Below are 20,481 nucleotides of genomic sequence, written 5' to 3'. Positions count from 1 at the left end.
CCAGTCTCACCTCCTCGGGGAGGCCCTCCCTGACCACCAGCGGACACGCCTTCACTTCATCCCACACTACCGTTTCCCATCACTGCAGATCACCGGGAGGGATCTTACTCATATTTGTGCTCGCTGCCTGCCTGTCGAAGCAGAAAGTGCGCTTCAGGAGAGCAGGGCCACGCCTGTCTTGTTCACCGCCGGCTCCCCCGAGCCAGGAACGGTTCTCAATAAATATTTTGATGAATTTGAATGAAATGAATAAACATAGATACAATCTGTAGAGGGTCCCCAAGGTATGCGGCAGCCTCCTTCCATCTAGCAGCATCATATTAACACTTCTGGAAAGGGAAGGGGGAGGGATGGGAAGGGGAGGTCTTACTTTTTACTCTCCTGGTATTAATTTTTGAGGTTTTTCTTACAGTGGAATCACACTTGAATTTCACTTCCCTTTATCGTTTTGTTCACCGTCGATGACTCTGGATGGCTAATTGAAACACATTTAGAGAGACAGAGCGCAAGATGACAGCTTCCAGGACCTCAAGGCCCTGAGCATTATTTATTCGGCAGCAACATTCTTTTGAGAAGGGTCGCAGTCATCAGGCAGGGGCTCTCCAGCAATGAGAACACGAGCTGAAACCCAGCCGCCACTCTTACGTTCTCCAATCTCGTGCCACTGAGAACAATGTCAGAGACCAGACTATTCTATGTACGGAGGGAATTCTCCCCAGCCATGTAATTCTGTATTAAGTTGCTCTGCACAGAGGAAACCCACAAGGCACAGAGATACTCACTAATTTCTATAAAGAGTTCATTTATGTTTATTGCGTTTTTCGCGCTGGTCTCCACAAAAATCGCATGGATGGAGTCGGCGTAGTCCTTCGCGTCTCTCTCCATGACTTCTCTGGAAGGCAACAATTACCCGGTAATTAACCAGATTTGTGATGACAAAGGATGTCATGAACGGCTAGTGACTGAGCCCTGAAAACATGGTCCTCCCGATTACACCACTTATATGGTTGCACAGAACAAAACAAAACAGAACCCAGCAGTACGAGCAATCCAGCTATCTGACAGAATGGTCACAGAATGGCAAGGGGGGGGGGTTTCCCTCCCCCCACCCCCCAAAGGAAAGTCCTCGCTTTGGGAATCACGGAAGTGGTCCAGAGAAATTGCCAATAAATGTGCCTTCCTTAAGGTATACATGTTTTCCCCTATTCAAGTACCCTAGGTCATGGGAACAGGGTGGGGGCTAGACTAACCTCAGATAACGTCAAGTATGATGTCACCAGTGCTTAAATAAAGCACACATCGTCTCTCTCTCTCTCTCTCTCTCTCTCTCTGTAATCTAATCACCCCCAAATGTCTGAACTCTTAATTTTTGTTGGAAACTTCAGGACTTCAACTGAACCAAAAGGAATTTTTCAATGTCAGAGATAAAATAAAAGAAGATTCTTATATTGGATATTGCTCAGGAAGAAAAGGAACACATAATCAGCACCGTAATCTCCCGTTCTAATAACTTACCTGACGTCGATAAGATCACACTTATTTCCTGCTATGGCAACCACAATATTGGGCGGGCCATGCTGCCGGAGCTCCCTCACCCAGTTCTTTAATGTTGAAAATGTCTCCTGGAACACAAGAAAGGAAAGCGGCTGGAGGGCTAAGCAGCCAAAACCGGGGTTTCGGAACAGTCTAAGGAAAATGGAAAGTCTTACTTCTTTTGTGATATCATAAACAATTATAGCTGCAGCCGACCCTCGGTAGTACATGGGTGCTAAGGCACGGAACTGCGGAGAAGGGGGGGGAAGAAACAACAAAATTGGGAAAGCGGGTTAAAGATGTTTTTTATTTGACTTTTAGGCCCATTATCCCTGCACAGAAGGTAATCTTTCTCTCAAGCCAAAGAAGATGACGTGATGCGTTAGAGCAGATGAACCGGTAATTACCAAAGGCAAAAAACCTTTAACGTAACACTGAATGTCTCGCAGAAGACAGTTTAGAATACAGTTTTATAGGAATTAAATATGGTGCTATAAACAATTGTTTCAGCTAAAAAGGCTTCTTAATTGAACTCTGTGTTATAATCCCCGAATTCATTTGTTCAATAGTCCTTTACACTTTGGCTTCCAAAACTATCACGGAGATAAAAATAATGCCGTGAATCGTTCTCCAGAGAAGTGGCTGCGTTTGGGTGTCGTAAAGATAACCCTGTAATCTAAATGCCGATCGTACTACAGAAACGCGTCCGCGTTTGCATTCGCTACTCGGGGGACTTTGTAGCTTGCTCGTCTGATCTCTCTGCGCACGTGGCAGTTCCCAAATGCGGGCGCAAATCTCATTCCGTTTACGTGGATCTCACTGTCTTGTGCGGCCCCTCCCCACCCCTCGCACCCCGGCCCCGACCCGGATAACCGCAGGGCCCCCTCAGCAGCCACCTCTCCCGAGGAGCGCGAGAGACGGCAAGTGGAAAACGGGACGCTGCTTGCTGGGCATCTTGCTCAGTGGACGTGACGTTTACCTACAGCCGAGCTTCACTGTAGACCCCGACTTTGAAAGCTGAGCCCACCTACGGCTGATGTGATACCACTGTTCTCTGCTCTGGTGGCTGACCCCCAAATACAGGTAGGCACCGTCGTCACAGGGGAGTATCTGGCATACGGAACAATTCACATGCAGAATTACCGCTTTTGCAACTTCTTTTCCAATGAGCTTAACCTTTGGCTTTTAAACTTTTTTTTTTTTTTTTTTAACGTTTTTTATTTATTTTTGGGACAGAGAGAAACAGAGCATGAATGGGGGAGGGGCAGAGAGAGAGGGAGACACAGCATCGGAAACAGGCTCCAGGCTCCGAGCCATCAGCCCAGAGCCTGACGCGGGGCTCGAACTCACGGACCGCGAGATCGTGACCTGGCTGAAGTCGGACGCTTAACCGACTGCGCCACCCAGGCGCCCCTGGCTTTTAAACTTTTAAGTTAATTTGAGTTTCGTACGAGAAAGTGAAACTACGAGTGCAAGCTCGGTGAGGGGAGAGCACGTCTGCCCAGTCTACCATCTCATCTCTGGAGCCTGGTGCCTGGCAGGCTGTCGGTGAGCACGAATCGGGGAGCAAATGAGTCGAGAACGGTTTCAGGATGAGGTGACGTTACCAGCTGAGTGCCAGACGGCACAGCCGTATGTATGAAGTGTCACTACGCTTTGTGAGAAAGATCTCTGCCTCTGGGGTGAAACCCTGATGATTTCCAAACAAACAGGTTCAGTTTGCACGAGAAAAGAACAGAAGATGGTAAGGAAGAAAGCACTACGGAGCAGGAAGCTACGTTACCGGACGGAAAAGACTGTGGACGGGCTTCCACAGGGTGAGGCGGCACAGCGGGTGACGCGTTAGCTTCCCTTTCCAGTCCCTTCTTCCCTTTGTGCCTTCGGTCATCCGTCCACTGCTGTCACACACAGCGGACGCACAACGCTCTGCTAGTTCCAGGTGTACGGCAGGGGACCTGACAAGTTTATGAGTTGTGCTGTGCCCCTGGTCAGGACGGCTGCCAGTCTGTCACTGCAATTACAGCACCACTGATCGACTTCTGCTGCTGCTCCTGCCCTCCTCGCGACTTCTTCATTCCGCGGCTGGAGGCCTGGCCCTCCCACTCCCCTTCGCCCATTTTGCCCACCTCCCCACCCTGCTTCCCTCCCGCAATCACCAGTTTGTTCTCTGTATTTATGGATCTGTTTCTGCTTTTTTTTTAGATTCCACATGTAAGTGGAATCATATAGTATTTGTCTTTCTCTGACTTATTTCCTTAGCATTATACTCTCTAGCTCCGTCCATATTGTTGCAGACGGCAAGATCTCATTTTTTTTAATGGCTGAGAAGTATTCTATTGTTATGTGTGTGTGTGTATACACACACACACACACACACACACACACCACATCTCTGTATCTGTTTGTCTATCAATGGGCACATAGGTTGCTTCCATATCTTGGCTACTGTAAATAATGCTGCAATAAACAAGGGGTACATCCATCTCTTTGAATTAATGCTTTCATTGTCTTTGGTTAAATACTCAGTAGTGGAACTACTGGATCATATGGTAGTTCTAGTTTTACTGTTTGATGAAGCCCCATCCTGTTTTCCACAGTGGCTGCACTAGTTTGCATTCCCACCAACAGGGCACGAGGGCTCCCTTTTCTCCACATCCTCACCAGCACTTGTTGTTTCTTGTGTTTTTAGAGACTAGCCATGCTGACAGCCGTGAGATGGTATCTCTTTGTGGTTTTGATTTATGTTTCCCTGGTGACTGGTGATGTTGAGCATCTTCCTATGTGTCTGTTGAGCACCTGTGTGTCTTCTTTGGAAAAATGTCTATTCAGTTCCTCTGCCCATTTTAAAATCAGATTATCTGTTGCTGTTTTCTGGATGCTGAACTGTGTTAAGTTCTTTAAATATTTTGGGTATTAACCCCTTATCGGATATATAATTTTAGCTTTCGTTTTTAAGAGAAGAAAAATTTTTTTAATGTTTATTTTTGAGAGACATAGACAAAGCGAGCCTGGGAGGGGCAGAGAGACAGGAAGACACAGAATCCGAAGCAGGCTCCAAGCTCTGAGCCATCAGCACAAGAGCCCAACTCAGGGCTCGAACCCACGAACTGTGGGATCATGACCTGAACCGAAGTTGGACGCTCAACTGACTGAGCCACCCAGGTGTCCCTTAGCTTTCACTTTTGATGTATGATACTGGCAACAACCTTTATAAAGTTGTTGGGTTTTTGGTTTTCTTTTTAAATTTGTAAGGGTAAAATTCATGTAGAGAAATGCAAAGATCTTAAGTTAGATAAAAGATCTTAAGTTTTGATAAAACAACCAACGTGTATGTGTATACATACAACATCCATGCAAACACCAAGCAAGATATAAAATATTTCTATCCATACAGAAAGTTCTTTAACGCCCCTCTTATCACACCCCTTCTTTATTCCTGATAATCACTCTTGTCTTCAAGTCTATTTCATTGGTATTTGTTGATGGCGATGTAACCACAATAATTTCCTTTTGCTTATGATTTACACAGAATAGGCTTTTTCATTCTCTTATTTTCAAGCTATGTTTTAACAGTGAAGGTAATCTTCTTACATCAGTAAGTACATTAAAGGTAAAGGAACTGAATATTCTGTTTGAAAGGCAGACGTTATCAGATTGCATCAAAAACCAGGCTTGAACTATGTGCTGGTTAGAAGGTCTCCCATTTTGCTATTTGTTTTAGATTTATTTCATTAAAAACACAATCCTGTTTTTCCTTTCATCCCCTCTTTTTTTCACTATTTTTAGCACTCAATTTTAACATCTTAATTTGCCCACTAGCCTTTTAGCTACACCTTCTTGTATTTAAAAAAAAAAAAATTTTTTTTTTTTACATTTATTTCTTTTTGAGAGACAGAGCACAAGTGGGGAGGGGCAGAGAGAGAAGGAGACAGAATCCCAAACAGGCTCCAGGCTCCGAGCTGTCAGCACAGAGCCCGACGCGGGGCTCGAACCCACGAACTGTGGGATCGTGACCTGAGCCGAAGTCGGACGCTCAACCAACTGAGCCACCCGGGCGCCCCACACACCTTCTTGTATTTTTAAGTGGTTGCTCTTGTGACTACAATACACGCTTTTTTCTGTCTATTTAAGAGTTTAAAATGCACCACCTCGCATAAAATATCAGGACCTTGCAAGAGTCTAATTTTTTAAATCCCATTGGTCTCTGTGCTGTCAAATATTCAAAGTCTACGTGTACTAGAAGCCATACGATCCAACGTTAGGATGTTTACATTCATAGCCAGTAAATAAGAAAACAAAAGACAGACTTTCCTCTTTACCCTTTCCGGCAGCCATTCTCACGGGGACGAGTTGCCACCCGGCGGTGCGTCCGTCTGGCCAGACAGACTCTCTGGGGCTGCGGCTGAGTCTTCTCTGTTCTTGTTCGTCTACAAAGGTCATTCCTTTGACTTCATATTTGAGAGAGAATTCTGGCAGACGGACATCTTTCTGCTCTCAGCCCTCTCAAGATACCTCATCCCACTGTCTTCCAGCTGCCGCTGTCTTGGTGACAAGCCGGGGCCCCCGCGCACTGCTGTTCCTTGCAGTGTGTCTACTGTCCCTGATGCTTTCGAGGTGACCCTCTTTGACTCCGGTTTTCAGCAGTCTCTGTGGTTTCTTTGTACTGACAGGTCTGCCGGAACTTCCTGGATCTGTGAGTTGATGATGTGTTACGCCAAATCTGGGAAATTCTCTTGGGAGGATCTTCTCCTTGTTTCCCCTGTCTCTTCACCACTGCTGGGTCTCTAGTTGCACAAATCAGGTTGTCTGGATCTGTCCCAGCAGTACGGAGACAGTGTTCGGATTTCCTGCTCTTTCTCTGTTCTGACTGGCTAACCTGTTTGCCACCCGTGCAGGGGAGTTTCTATCGTAGGCACTGCAGCTTTTCAGCTTCAGCATTTCTGTCGGTCTGATCCTTAGTTTCCTTTCTGTGCGAGGGTCCCCATGTGTAGTTAAGTCAGTAAGACTACTTTTTCTTGAAGTCTTTGAACATATTTAAACTATCTGGCTTCTATTAGCCCGTCTGAAGAGTGTTAAAATACCGGACACTCGCCCTGACGTTGGTTTTACGTGTGGCGAGGGAGGGCCTACTTGGGCCTACTTGTGGTCTGGGACGTGGTCTCACCTGCAAGGCCCGGCCCTTCCGAGGTTCCAGCGGAAGCCCAGGGTGTCGTGCTGGCACTCCTCTCCAATAAGGCAGGACTGGACTCCACCTCTGGACTCTGCTTCTCCTGTGATGAGCAGGGGCCGAATCTCGGCTCAGCCTTGTCACCGCTCTAGCTGTTGTTTTTCTGTCCAGTTCCTTAGCGTCTCCCCTGTGCATTTGCAACTGGGGGTCAAATGGAGGCTTGAGGGGAATTCATGAGCGGATTTTAGAGGTTGCTTCCTTGTTGGGTCCATCTTTTCTGGGATTTGCGCCCCCTTTCCCCAGAGTCTCTAGCAGCATCAAACTCTGTCCTCAAATACCACAAGCTAAAAACCAGGGCTTTCTGTGTGAGTCCTAGCTACCTTGTGCTGCATGGTCTGGAGAGTGGCCTCTGGGGAAAAGCTACAAAAAAACATGAGCCTCACCATGGCCATCCCTTCTGTAGTCCCCGAAAGACTACTTTCGGCAGTGCCTTCAGAATTGTTTTTTAATGTTTTGTCCAGAGTTTGTATATAATTGTTGTCTCTGGGAGGGTTAGTCCCTTAGAAGCCACTCTGCCGTTATTGACACTGAAACTCTTTCCATGACCTTTTGATGTAAAGAAAGAAAGTGGTGGTTTAAAAAGACACTCAGAGGACATCTGCACGTCTCTGCTCCAAATCTGTCTCTGGATCAAGGTTGGCAAAACTTTTTCTGGAAAAGACCACGTAGTCAAGATTTTGGGCTTTGTGGGTCATTTGATCTCTGTCACAACTACTCAACTCTACTACTAAAGAAATCTACTGAAAGTAGCTATAGACTACATAAACAAAAAAGTACGGTTGTATATCAATAAAACTTTACTTCTAGAAACAGGCAGCAGGCTGCATTGGTTGACAAGCCAGACTAGCATGATACTCAGCTACTACACGTTTTCCCGATTTTAAAACAGGACAGTAACAGACTTTGTGCCTTCCTGGCGCTCTGACCTCTGGGAACGGTCATCAGGAGAATCCACATTAAGATTCAGAGTCATAAACCTAAGGACTGGACACAGCATCTATTAGATTGTGGTTCAGAAGCTTTCTTGGCAGAAGTATCTGAAATGTTTCTCCATTTCTGGGGTATTTATGGGATCTGTGGAGCTTGCGTGCGTGCTGCTGGCTCTGCCTCCATGCCACCGCTGACGTCCTTGTTAGTGAAGGATGACTGGTGGAGGGAGGTCACTTCAAATGAATTCACTTAGGATAGCAAATAGTGACACAAAGATCTGACAAAGGCACTCTCTTGAGAAAATAAATTTAAATTATGAAAACAAGTTTCATTTCATGTGATGTTAGGGAAAACATTGGGTTTATCATTGCAAGCACGAGCTAGTTTCCTGAATGAACACTGCATCGAAGTTGATTGAGGACTTGTGATTCTCCTGATGAAACAATATGCTAGCACAATACGATGTCTGTCTTTCATTTCATGCTTGACTCTCCTATCCTGTCATAAAAAGGAAATTTTCGCAAAAATATCTGAGGACTCCATCAGCTTTTCCTAGGCTGCTCAACTCTTTGGTCCACAAATCATTATCTTCTGAAACACTTATATCATCATCCTTATCGGTATTTTCCTCATCATTTAACAAGATCCCTACTGTCAATGGCTTTGCATGACATTTGTGAAGTTCTCCAAAATCACTTTCGTTGATGTAATGAAATCAATTGGCAAATCAATTGCAACCAGACCATCAGAAAGACAATCCACCTGCCAAAACCATAGACAGCAACAGATGCGAGGGTCCAATGGGGAGGATGTCTGAACGGTCGGTTCATCAGAAAGGATTCTCATTTTATGACGCCTTTTGGTTCCATGATGTACGTTACTACTGTAGAGAACTGAACAATACGTACGCAAATACCAGAACTTTATAATTTGAGGCATGCAATACTCACATGGTAACAGTAGGCAGAGGATCTGTCCTTCTCATCTGTGCAAAGATAGGGCTGGCAGTCAAATGACTAAGTCCACTGACATCAATACTGTGTGCCAGGGGCTGAGAGCACAGACGTGAATACAGTCTCTGCCCACCAGGAGCTCACAGTCTAACAGAAGACACAAGTGAGGAAATCGACAATCCCGTGGATGGGGCAATCAAAGACCGTGTGGGACACAAGGAAATACTCTGAAGAGTTCCTTCACTGATCGGTTCAACCAACGTCTGATCATCAGTGCTTTGTCAGGCACTATGCTAGGCCACGGGAACAGGGCAGTGAAAGGACACTGGTTCCAGCTCTTGTCAATCAAGCTCAGTAGACAGGTCATCTAACTGCAACTTGTAATGAGGGTCCTCAGGAAAATGAACAGGGGGCAGTGATGGAGCACGCACTGGGGTCCTGCTTCGGTACAGGGGGGTTAGGGAAAACTCCAGGGTGTGTCATTGAACCTGAGCCTAACAGGCTGGGCCGGCGGGCCATGCTCTGAGCAGAGGAAGAGAGCAGAAGGAGGGATGTACCTAAGGCCTGAGAGGCAAGGGCCCTGGGGCATTTGAGGAACTGAGTGGAGGCTAGTGGGCTGGAACTCGGCGGGTGAGAGGGTGGATGAACCAGGAGGGGCACCGGGGCTAGAAGGCAGGGCAGGCCGTGCAGGACTTTGTAGGCCGCCATTTAGGCCTTGGCTATTGTGAGAGAAGCAGTGGGAAGCCACTGAAGGAAGAGAGTAGTGTCTGATTCCTGTTTTCAGAAGATCCCTCCAGGTCCTGTGAGGAGAAGTGACACAGGGTGGCAGGCTGGGAAGGGGGAAGCAGGGGACCAGTTAAAAGGCTACAGGGACCCTCTGTGAGTCACAGGTGGCTGAGAGCGGAGCGCTGGCAGGAGAGGTGGAGGGAGGTGACCGTATGTGACGTACATTCAGAAGACACAGCTGCCCGGCACGCGGAATGAGCAAAATGTGAGGGCAGCTGAGGAAGGACGCGTCCAAGGCGACTTCCAGACTCGGCTGTGAGCAACGGGGGCAGGCGGCAATGCAGTCACTTCTCTGAGAAGAGCAGGGATGCTAGGAAAGCCCCCCCCTTGAGGTGACATCAGAGGTGAGTTTGGAAGGCTGGATATGAGCTTTCTAGGCTCAAGTGGGAGGGAGGGTATTCCGAGCCGAGGGAACAACAGTGCACAGGGACGAGGGGAGGGGACCACATGGCATGGTGGAGGACCATAAGCAGCCTGGTCCCAAAGTTAAACGGGGGGGAAGTGACGAAAATGGAGTCTGGCCGAGTGTGGCACACTCAGGTCTTAAAGGCCTCGCCCAGGACAAGCTGGCAGTCAGCGAGCCCACGGACGGGTCTCGTAGGAGGCTCACAGCATTTCAACCGTCTGTGGTCGGCTGTCAGATGTTTTGCTTTTCTTAAACCCCGTGCGGCCTGGCTGGCTTGGATGTCACTCCTGCCCCGTAGCTGGCGTTCCTCTCCCGACGGTCTCCACGGAACGGGGTTCCACGGGGCGGCTCTCCCCAGCCCTGCCCGTCCGCTGCCCATCCCCTAAGCGAGCCCCCAGCTTCGGGTCAGGGGGAGGTAGACTTGCATCCCGGAGCAACTACCCCACCGCAGAATCAATCACAAGTGGGGCAACAAGAGGCAGGCGAGCCAGCTAATTACAAAACTTAAAAGAACCTGCTATTATGGTAGCGGTAAGAGAGAGGCGTAAAGCGCTGTGTTATTCTTTTTTTATGTTCTAGAAAAAAGAGATGTTATACATCATGGTGTATCCTAGGACAGGCTCTGATTCAAAGTATAATGGAATCTATATTCTAGCATGATTCTTTATGATGAGGGTTTTGCTGGATCTTCAAATATATGGGAGGGGGTAATTGGAACTTGGGGATTCAGTGAAAGGTACATATATTATTGGTACGAAGAGCCACAGGCGTTCTTGGCTAATAGGACAGACGCCAGGGCTGTGTCTACAGATACATTCACAAAGGCTACGGGAAGCCACGCTTGTGAAGGCTGGGAGAGTGATGGTTAGCAAAGGTCTAGCTGTCCTAACTGCTCCATTCTAGATGCACAACACAAACAGAGTAGGAGTGGGGAGTGGGAGATGAGGCAGACATATCTCAGATGAGTAATTGGACGCAGGGCACGACATCCAGCGTTAAAAAAACAAACAAGAAAACGACAGAAGAAACCAAACAGAGCCAACTTAAGACGTGAAATCTGTACAAATGTATGGTGTCTACGTCTAGGACAACAGTAATGGCTTGTTTTGTCTTCCTCCATTTGTCTGTGACGACTCTTGTCAGATCTGTTAGCGTACGCGGTATCTATGGCGTCTTAGATAAGACCGTGACGACAGACTATTTCTCCTGGTTACTTCTGCTACCCTTTTAAGAGCTTACGATAGCACCGTGCATCCATCAGATGTTCTGTTTTGATAGTACTGCTTGAAAACAAAATTAAACAGCAGCTGAATAATGGGGTGGCTGCCAGAGGCCCCTCGACAGGGAAATCAGACACGGAGCCCAGAGGGAAAACGAGGCAGCAGAGAAGTGTCTGTCCCCTTCCCTGCCTTCCCACCCCAGTCCGATACGGGTGGGCCTCAGGAAATCCCATTCTGCACAGGATGCCCTGGCCCGGGCCCCACCCCTGGTTCAGGCTCTTCCTTATGCAGAGAACCATCTCGGACAATTTTATCGTCAGGCGTTTATTAACTACCTATTGCTCAGATCCGTGTTAGCTCATCCGTTTCACTTAAACCTCAAAGTTTATATGCTGTAAAGTTCCCTCTTTAGCTTTTAAAAGGCAGCTATAAATGAGATGTGCTTAACTCTCCCTTTCGACCACTAATTCTTTTATATCTTTGCTAGAGGATGGAGCCCCAAATTACACACAATGCTCTGAGTGGGATTTTATCAGGCCTGTTAGTCAGCATTTACTCCGAGACACTAAAAAGTATAAAAATGCCCTCAGTGCCCATTATCACTTTCTCCATCAGTGGACTTTGTGGCTCTAATTGAAAAGAAAAAGGCTGGCCCACGCAAATGGAAATAAATGCGTCTCTGGTGCGCGGGAGAGAAGTGAGTGACGTGGAATGATGGGGACAATGACAGTTTGGTCGGAGCTTTACTGTGGGCCTCAGAAGAACACATAGTAAATTAAAGGGCAACTTACTCGTTCTTGTCCAGCTGTATCCCAGATTAGGAATTTGTGTAGCTCATTTTGGTACTGGACAGTCTTGGTCATAAAAGATGCCCTATAAAGAGAGACCTAAATGATCAGAATACTTTTATTTAGAAATAAAATACTTTTATTTAAAGCACGACGCCAGCCCCAGTTGGAAACATCACTTAGACTTAAGCTCACACTCCCGCTCCACCCCATCTCCTAATTGTGGTCCTCTCTGGAGTATTTATGGGAGGCTCGGACGCTAGCTGCATATGCTGGGTCAAAAGAAAGCATTTGGCACATCTGCCCCAAAGAGTTCTTTGGTTTGGGATTGCCTAAGCTCCTTATCAAAAGAACCAAGAGACGATCTGGTAATCTAGATATGGACCTCCCTTGTAAACTACACAGAAGCTGTTATTAACAAAGATGGTATCATGGGAAAACTTTCTAAAAAAACCCGTGTGTCCAGGAAGGGAGTGCACTAATAAAAAATAATAGGCCGTTGCGGTTTGTGCTCCCCATTCCCCAACCACACGACTATACAAGTAGCTGAGTGAGAGGTCGTACAACACTAGAGTTAACAAAATTCAGGTGCCAAACAAGGAGCAAGAGGACGGCCGAAGACATGATGACCTGGGGGCCACTTCCGAGTTCCAGCTGACCCGGTGGGCCACACCAGCCCTCTGGGCCTGACCCCGCCCTCGATGGGGAAGGAGGGACGGTGGGTAGGTCACTCACTCTGAGAGACCACTCTGCCCCAAGGCCTTGGAAGGTCCCTATTGTTTGGGCGTCTTCTCCTCTTTGGAGATCCTGTGAGGAGCCACGGTGGCCCAGAGCATATGCCTGGACACTCCGGGGGCTCCTGGACACAGGCTCAAAGTCCTGGGGCTGGGCTCAGCTCCAGTGTTATCCGGTGTTCTACCCGCATCTCAGGCAGACGGCTCCCTCCTGGGAAGTCCTTTGTCCCCCAGGCTCCTCCACGTGGCCTATCAGGCTGCTGGCAGAACCCAGAGATGATTATGCCTTCTTTTGTACTGGATAACAAGCCTTCTGGGGCCGAGGGCCAAGTCGTACTCTTAGAATCCTACCCTAATCATCTTAATCAGGACATGAATGCGACGGCTAGGCATTTTCAAATACACAGGATGTCTGAAATATTTTTTGAGATTCAAGTTAATTGTGCAAGTTCTTTAAGAAAGTGCAAGCTGAAATCCATAGAATGATTTTCTGAAGAATCACGGAGTTTAGAGAAGTATCAATCCTTAGTTTTAAAAACTTAAACTCTAATACAATGAATGCCTGGCAATATTTATATCAGTTTATGGTTTAGCAAGCAGCCTCTGGAATAGTGACTGTGATGAGGAAGCAAGATCACATTTATTGGACAGGTACTATTTACTGGATATTTATTTACTGGAAATTTACCCCTTGGTATCCTTAGTAAAGTGCTTTATGCATAGACGGTGCTCGATAAATGGTTATCGTATCAAAAACTTCTGACGACCCACCATGATTAAATCAGGATGTGCGACGTGATCTCTCACTTAGGAAAGATCTGAGCATTCAAAAAGCAGTGTTTCTTGTGAAGATTAAATGCTATGAGGCATGGGGAAGTGCTTTGTAAATTGTAAAGCACTATACTTATACAAGGTATTATTATTATTATTTAAAGGCAGCTCCAGGAAATGTTTTAGTTTAGACTCTGCAATTAGTCCTAAAAGCTTACAGCTCAACTCTCCATCAATTACGGCTGTGGTGTTACACTGAAGAGTGACAACAGGCATCCAATAGAGGCCTGTGAACAGAACCAACGCACCCAACACATCCATTTTGGCCGCTCAAAGAGCAAGAGAAGAAATATGCTTCAAGGAGACAAAAAGATGAGAAAGGTATATGCAACAATTAAAAGGGAATGTTTCATTCCAGAATCAGAATTCCCCAAAGCTCAACCCATCCGCCAACGATTTCTCCTTTAACGAATACATGGGTTCACTACTCAGGTGAAAGACACGTAAAATGGCAGCTGCGATGCAACATAAGAATCTGACAGATTAAATCCAACTTCCTGTCTGACCCGAGACCACTCTCCCAGCTCCCCATCGTCATCACTCTTGACACACCTCCTTCTTGTCTACACGGAGCTCTGGCGAGTCAACTGAGCTCTGCAAGCTCAACTGAGGTCTTCTTGCAGCCACATCTGCTGGCTTCTTGTTCTTCGTGTCTGTAGGAGTCTCATCTGTCCTTCTGTCTCGACCACCCAGAAAAGTCTCCGGGCTTTTTCTTACGAGAAGCAAGCACACTGGCAAGGGCTCGACAGCACGAATGCAGCGTCTCATTCATCGCGAAAACCCACTGATGGCGCACCAGAAGGTCGAGTTTCCTCATTGGCCCCCAGCACCCCAGGCCCACCAGATGCTGGGCACTCAAGTAGTGGACATTTCAAAGCACATATGACTTCCCAGCCCACAGCAGCTCCAGAGCCTGCCCTTGAGACCTGGATCACATCTGCAACAAACAAGTTAACGCTTAGTTCATCACACCCCTTTGGTCTACTGTCTGTTATCACTGAACATACTTACAATCCCCAGTGTGCTGGGGGGTGCAGGTGGCGCTGAGTTACAATCCCTGCCCCTTACAGTCTGAAGACAAGAGAGAAGCAAAGAAACGAACTCTGACATAGCGACAGTGTCTGAGCAAGCACCCTTTGGGAAGACCCTCTTAGGGCATCCCTTGATGTCTGTCTTAGGAGAGGTCTCGGGGTGGGGGGGGGGGGGTTACACCAGGGAGCCAGAGGCAGGAGATGGAGGGAGGAGGCTGATGTGGATGAGATTCAAGGAACTAAAGGAGTGGATGGATGGGACGGGCCTCAGAAGTCAACCGGAAGTGGAGGGCCCCAGAGAAGAGAGGGTGGCTGGGGAGGTGACCTGGCCTTCCACTCTGAATGAATCTCGTGTGACTATCATCTCCGGGCCCAGAGCTGCTCCCTCCCCTCCAGCCGAGGTGACCCGGGATTCCCTAACCAGTGCAAGCAAGGTCTGGGGTCTGCCTTCACAGTCCCCGGCTTTCTCACTGCTTTGGCTCTGCTGCTGTCCTTCGAACCAGCACACAGGAATGACATCGGCCTATCAGAGTTCGACTATGGCTTCGTGTGACTTACAAATCAGGGAGTGGTTTTTCCTGTTCTCTCCCCCATCCATCTCTAGCTAGTGTGGGGCTCGGACCATTCTCGAATGGACCAGACAGACGCGCAGCTGCATCCCTGGCCACGGGCACCAAGTTGAATGTGCCAAATCCCAGAGGAGAGGGAGGGGGTGGACCGGGGCCAGAGACCCACCCCCTGGTCACAAAGGTAATTGCGTTTGGTTCTAATGTCCGTGAGTGCAGGCACACGTCCACAAGCACACGCGCCCGCTCACCCACATGGATGCCCACGGAGAGGTACCGAACTCCCCGCCTGGCTAGCACCAGAAAAGCTGAAGCCAGTCACCGAAAGGAGGGGCTCCCTTTCCCCGGGAGGCCAGTAAGTGCCGTGACAGTCTGGCGCAGCCAAGTCAAGTCACGCTGCCCGGTGCCTTTCCAGGCCTGCGTGCTCCCAGTCAGGTCCCCTAAGGCTCCCACATGCTGACACCAATCCACGAGCACCCAAATCTACTCCCAACTTAACCTTGTATCTCCGTGGGTGAAACAAAGGTTGTGGTACAGGCGGAAGCAGGGAAGGGCCGAGGGCCCCAAGGAGCCCCTGCACCTGGTCCCCTCTGGCAGGGGGGCAGGGGGCTGGTGGGGGGGGGGACTGCCTTGCTGGAGGAGAGCCTCAGAGCTGCGCGGACCAGTGTGGAGACGGTCCTTGTAGAGCTGCGGCACTCTGTGGCCTCTCGTTCCACATAGCAATTACTCCCAATTACTCGTCGTGATTTGCTGTGACTACTTTCCAGTCCCCTCCACCCCCGCTCCACTCCCTTTCGGGCAGCAGCTTGGTTCGGCCTTCTCAGAGACAACAAAGGTCATAAGCCCTCAGTCCCCCAAAGTGTTCCCCAGTCAACCCTCCCAACTTGAGAATGAACACACTGCCATTCACACTGACCGTGACTTCCGTCTTTCTCACCTCGGGGAAGTCAGAGAGGTCTTTTCCGTCGCGCTGCCCGACCCCGATCTGGCACATCCTGTCCGGGCCGCTGCAGCCACGTGGTCTTCTGCTCCCCGTCTCAGATCCTTCCAACCGTTCCTGCTTCTGCCTTCACACTGGCGGCCCCTTTTCCCGCAGTACTCTTCCCTCAGCTGACCCATGGCTAGAGTCCTTATTCTTCCCACCTTAGCCCAATTGCCAATGATCCCAGAGCCTGCGCGGTGCCCCGAAACCAGGCAGCTTCCGCCCTGCAAACTGCACCCCACCCTGTTTGTCTCCAGGACGCCTACTACCTATCTGTGCGCCACGCCTGACTGGCTTGTTTGCGGGTTGTTTTTTGTTTTAATTTGCCTGTGCAATGTCTGAGTCCCCTGAGGAAAATGTAAGCCCGGTTCAGGGGCCTCGTTGTAGCTCCTCCTCTGTAACGGGGGTATCTTCCTCACCTCCCCCCTAGATTTCGGACAAAACATTTACCGTGTTGCCATAAACCACTCTGCCATCCGTCACTTCACCAGGACCAGGGCGTCTTGGCCCAGCACTTCAGAAGTGCGGGGACAGCTGAAATTACAGGGGACCCCGGCCCTTCAACCGCAGCCAGGTGAGCGCCCTTGCGGACGGGGGGGGGGGGGGGCGGCATGAGGCTCGACAGCACAGGGCTGACTCTGCCCGGGAAGTCCTCCCTGCCCGCTCAGCCACAGGCGCTCAGCTCTGTGCCAGCCAACGGGCAATCCTGGGGGGGGTCATCGTGAAGAATTACGGTGCCCTCCTCCACTGGGACCTCTGGGGTCCTGCCAAAGAGAAAGCGGTGGCGCTCTACGGGCTCTTTCTGCTGCTGCTTCATGTGCGGAGTCGGGAGCTCTCCCCCACCTCTCCTCTCTTCCCTGGAGCCCCCCAAGGGCCTCTTATTTACAACGGGCATCTCTGTTGATTTGTGACGGTCTGAAATCTTGGCCTATCACACCTGTGAGAGCTAGTTCTTCCTCTTCAGCCTTTGGGTTTGATTAGACTACGCAGCGGTGACACCCGGACTTAGGGCCAGACCCGGGGGGGGGGGGTGTCACCCGTGTCTCCCCCAAGTGACCCCAGCGGAGCCCTGGGCTGGCCCTGGGGCAGAAGGTCTCCTGCATGACTCACCCCAACGAACCCCTCCCCAAGATTCACATGTTTCTCTGTTGACGACAGCACTTTTGTACATGTGACCAAGCCTCGCCCAACTGTAAACGACCCAGATACTTCACCACCGTGTCACACGTACAGGGAACACAGGGCTTATTCCACACGCCGCGCAACAGCACCAAACTCGGCGTGCTCCATCGGAGCACCGTGTCTGCCTTCCCCAGGACACGGACTGGTCGGCAACTGCTCTTTGTCCTTCGTTACTTGCATCCGGTTTTGTAGAACTGTCCGCTTCTTCATTTTATATTTGATCTATACTTGAACCTTAACCCCCGAGATAAATTCCCAAATTGGACCCTAATCTTGGAGCAGGACTACGACAATTTGTCCCTCCCATTGCCACTCACGCTGCAGGGTCGCTCCTCTCGCCTTCAAGTGAAATGATGCGGACGGTCTGATAACTTCAGTATCTCGCTTTTTGAAAAACAGGCAATGGCTTCCTGCCATCCAAATGATACATTTTTATTTTCCAGCCTGCCATTTACTTGTCTGATAACCTTATTTTTCACTACTAAACCATCTCTCTTCACTCTGCTAGGCAGATCTTATTACCTCTTTAATCTAAAATCCCCACTAGCATTATTTCCTAAAGCTAGAATGCCTTTCATATACTTCTCCATTTTTCATGACATTCTAAAAATACGACTTCTATGCACACCAAGTAGTCGTGATCTTTGGTCGGAGTACGTGTTCCCAATGAGAATACTTGCCACGAGGTATCTCGAAAGTGCCTTTAACTGGAGTAGACTTGGTTAGCTCTCTCGGCACACGGGCGTGCCCGCCACCACATTCCCATACCTCTTTTGACTGCCAGCCCCTTTCTTGGAATGGCACATGGGAGGCTCATCCCTATGATGCTATGTGGTGCCTTTGAAGGATGAGCAACTCAATATGTCTTAGCCGACTCTAAATTTCAGGCAAACAATGCTCGGATCTCCAGGTAATGTATAGTCATAGAAAGGCCACTGATGTGCCAAGATTGAGACATGAAAAACCTGAAGTACATGAAATTTAGCAGTTCCTCTAGTGGACACACCGGGGGTCTTGGAAAGAGCTGTGGATGGCGCAAGGCACTTGATGGGCGCTCGGTGAGAATTAAGTGGATGGAAGGGCACGTGCGTCTCCTGTTAGCGTGGCTTCAAAGAGCCAGAAGTCTCTGAGTATCCATAAGTTCAGTTACTTAAGTGGGCTCTGTGGTCAGGACTATCTCTAACCGCTCCTTCAAACACTAGTGTCTCTTAGGCTGACAAGGTCTAAGGGTTACGACCCCTCCGCGTGGTTCTTCCTTCTTGGCAGTCACTGCACAGTGTGGATGGTTTGCTCCACAGGTCCGCTGTCACCCTAAGCAAATCCCTTAGGGCTTTCTATACTTTTGTCATTTTAACAACTTTTGAAAAAATATTTAAAACCAAGGAAAACATTACTTTATTATTTTTTTCTAAAGTTCTAATGTTTTTATTTATTTTGGAGCGATGGAGAGAGAGAGAGCGTGCGCTAACAGGGTAGGGGCAGAGACAGCAGGAGAGAGAGAATCCCAAGCAGGTTCCACACTATCAGCACAGAGCCCGATGGGGGGCTTGACTCCACAAACCGTGAGATCACGACCTGAGCGGAAATCGAAGCGAACACTTAACCGACTGAGCCACCCAGGCACCCAGGCAAACAATTGCTTTAAACATAGAGCTAACTAAATTTAGTAACAATTTAGCCTCCTCTTTCCTAAGTTTGTCAAGAAGAACTTACAGTAATATAAAAGCTTCCGTATCGTAAACAATAAAATCAACAATAACGGTGATGAAGGTAGCTATCCTGACAGGGTTCAGTGTTTTTTACTATCAAGGATTTTCATGCCTTTTTTTTTTTTTTTTAAGATTATTTACTTATTTTGAGAGAGACACAGAGAGAGAGAGAGAGAGAGAGAGAGAGAGAGAGAGAGAGAGAACGCACGCACGCACGCACGAGCAGGGGAGGGGCAGAGAGAGGGGGAGAATCCCAAGCAGATTCTGTGAGGGGCCCGATCCTGTGAACTGTGAGATCAAGACCTGAGCCGAAATCAAGAGTCAGATCCTCAACTGACTGAGCCACCCAGGCACTCCAGGGGATTCTCATACTTTTACACGTGTGACCCATTTAGTCCTTACTGTGCGTCTCTGAGTTGGGTCTGACTCTTCCTCAGCAATTTGCAGACAAGACATGGGGGGACATAGCCAGTGAGTGGCACGGCTAGGATCCTTGGCCAGGTGGCCAGGCCCCTGACCCTGTCCTTGGAAGCATGGCCCTGTGATGCCGTCTTGCGCTGGATCGTCTACTCCCTCAAACACGTGGCCTTCTACCGCACGGCAGGAATACTGGGCAGGCCACATGAGTGTACCTCCATCCCTGCCCCCAGGAGGCTCACGGTGGGAGGACCGGTCAGGTGAACAGATAATTACAAGGCAGATATTCTGGGAGATCCTGAAGGGCAGAGTTGTGGGGGTACAAAGGGAAAGCCAAATCTAAGTACCCAGGAAAGCGGTGATGCCAGGTGTGGGAGGCTGAACAATGCTCCTACCCTGGCAGAATGTCCACACCCCAATCCCAGAACCTGTGATTATGTTACCTTCCGTGGCAGAAGGGATCTTGCAGATGCGGTTAGGTTAAGAGTCTTGCGATGGGGCGAAGATCCTGGATGATCCTGATGGGCCCAATGAAATCACAAGGGTCCTTGTAAGGGATGGAGGAGGCAGGGCCAGGGAAGAAGGTGATGTGAAGACGGAGGCAGAGGCCAGGACAATGTGTCCTGAAGACGGATGGGCAAAAGAACCCCAAACTAAGGCAGCCACCAGAAACTGAAAAAGGCAAGGGAACAGAGTCTTCCCTCAGGCTCTGGAAGGAACCAGTTCCTCCAACAGCCTGAGTTTCGGCCAGTGAATCAGGTGTCAGACTTCCGACTTTCAGAACCATAAAATGACAAACCTGTGTTCCTGTGAGCCAGTTAAGGTTGCTGTAACTTGTCAGAGAAGCAACAAGAAACTAATACGCTAACAAGGACTTCAGAGAAGAGGTGAAGTCTGGGCCAAACCCACAAGTTAAGGAGGGAGTCTGCCCAGCTGACAGGGACACAGGACCCAAGGGAGAAGGGGGTCACATTCTAAAAAGATAAACAGCAGGAACAAAAGCACAAAACTGTGAACGTATGGGAAGAATCCCAGGGGTTCTGCATGGTTAGACTGGGCGGGGGGGGGGGGGTGGTACGTGCCGACGGGGAACCACAGAAAAGGCTCTAGGTAGGCTGGGGACAGAAGCCACTGTACTCTCCACAGTGATAAGCGTCTACCCCGTGGGAGGCCCCCGTTTCCTGTA

General features: G+C 49.0%; 1 protein-coding gene across 4 annotated transcripts in view; it reads right to left on the bottom strand.

Moving 5' to 3' along the window:
- Positions 1–20,481, bottom strand: part of RAB22A (RAB22A, member RAS oncogene family) — a 57,289-nt gene that overhangs the window by 11,310 nt on the left and 25,498 nt on the right. For 3 of the 4 annotated variants that reach the window (XM_086702574.1, XM_086702573.1, XM_086702571.1), the window contains exons 3-6: positions 11,847–11,928; positions 1,710–1,781; positions 1,516–1,622; positions 783–892 (exon numbers count right to left, since the gene is read on the bottom strand). In XM_086702574.1, coding sequence (XP_086558700.1) covers positions 783–892; positions 1,516–1,622; positions 1,710–1,781; positions 11,847–11,928 — 371 coding nt within the window. The remainder of the gene's footprint in view (positions 1–782; positions 893–1,515; positions 1,623–1,709; positions 1,782–11,846; positions 11,929–20,481) is intronic. The other variant, XM_086702575.1, reaches the window with a different exon arrangement.

The sequence above is a fragment of the Puma concolor genome, chromosome A3 (genome assembly GCF_028749965.1).
Source record: "Puma concolor isolate L17-30 chromosome A3, mPumCon1.1.hap2, whole genome shotgun sequence".
In the NCBI taxonomy this organism is placed as follows: Eukaryota; Metazoa; Chordata; class Mammalia; order Carnivora; family Felidae; genus Puma; species Puma concolor.
This window is presented reverse-complemented; position numbering and strand designations above follow the sequence as displayed.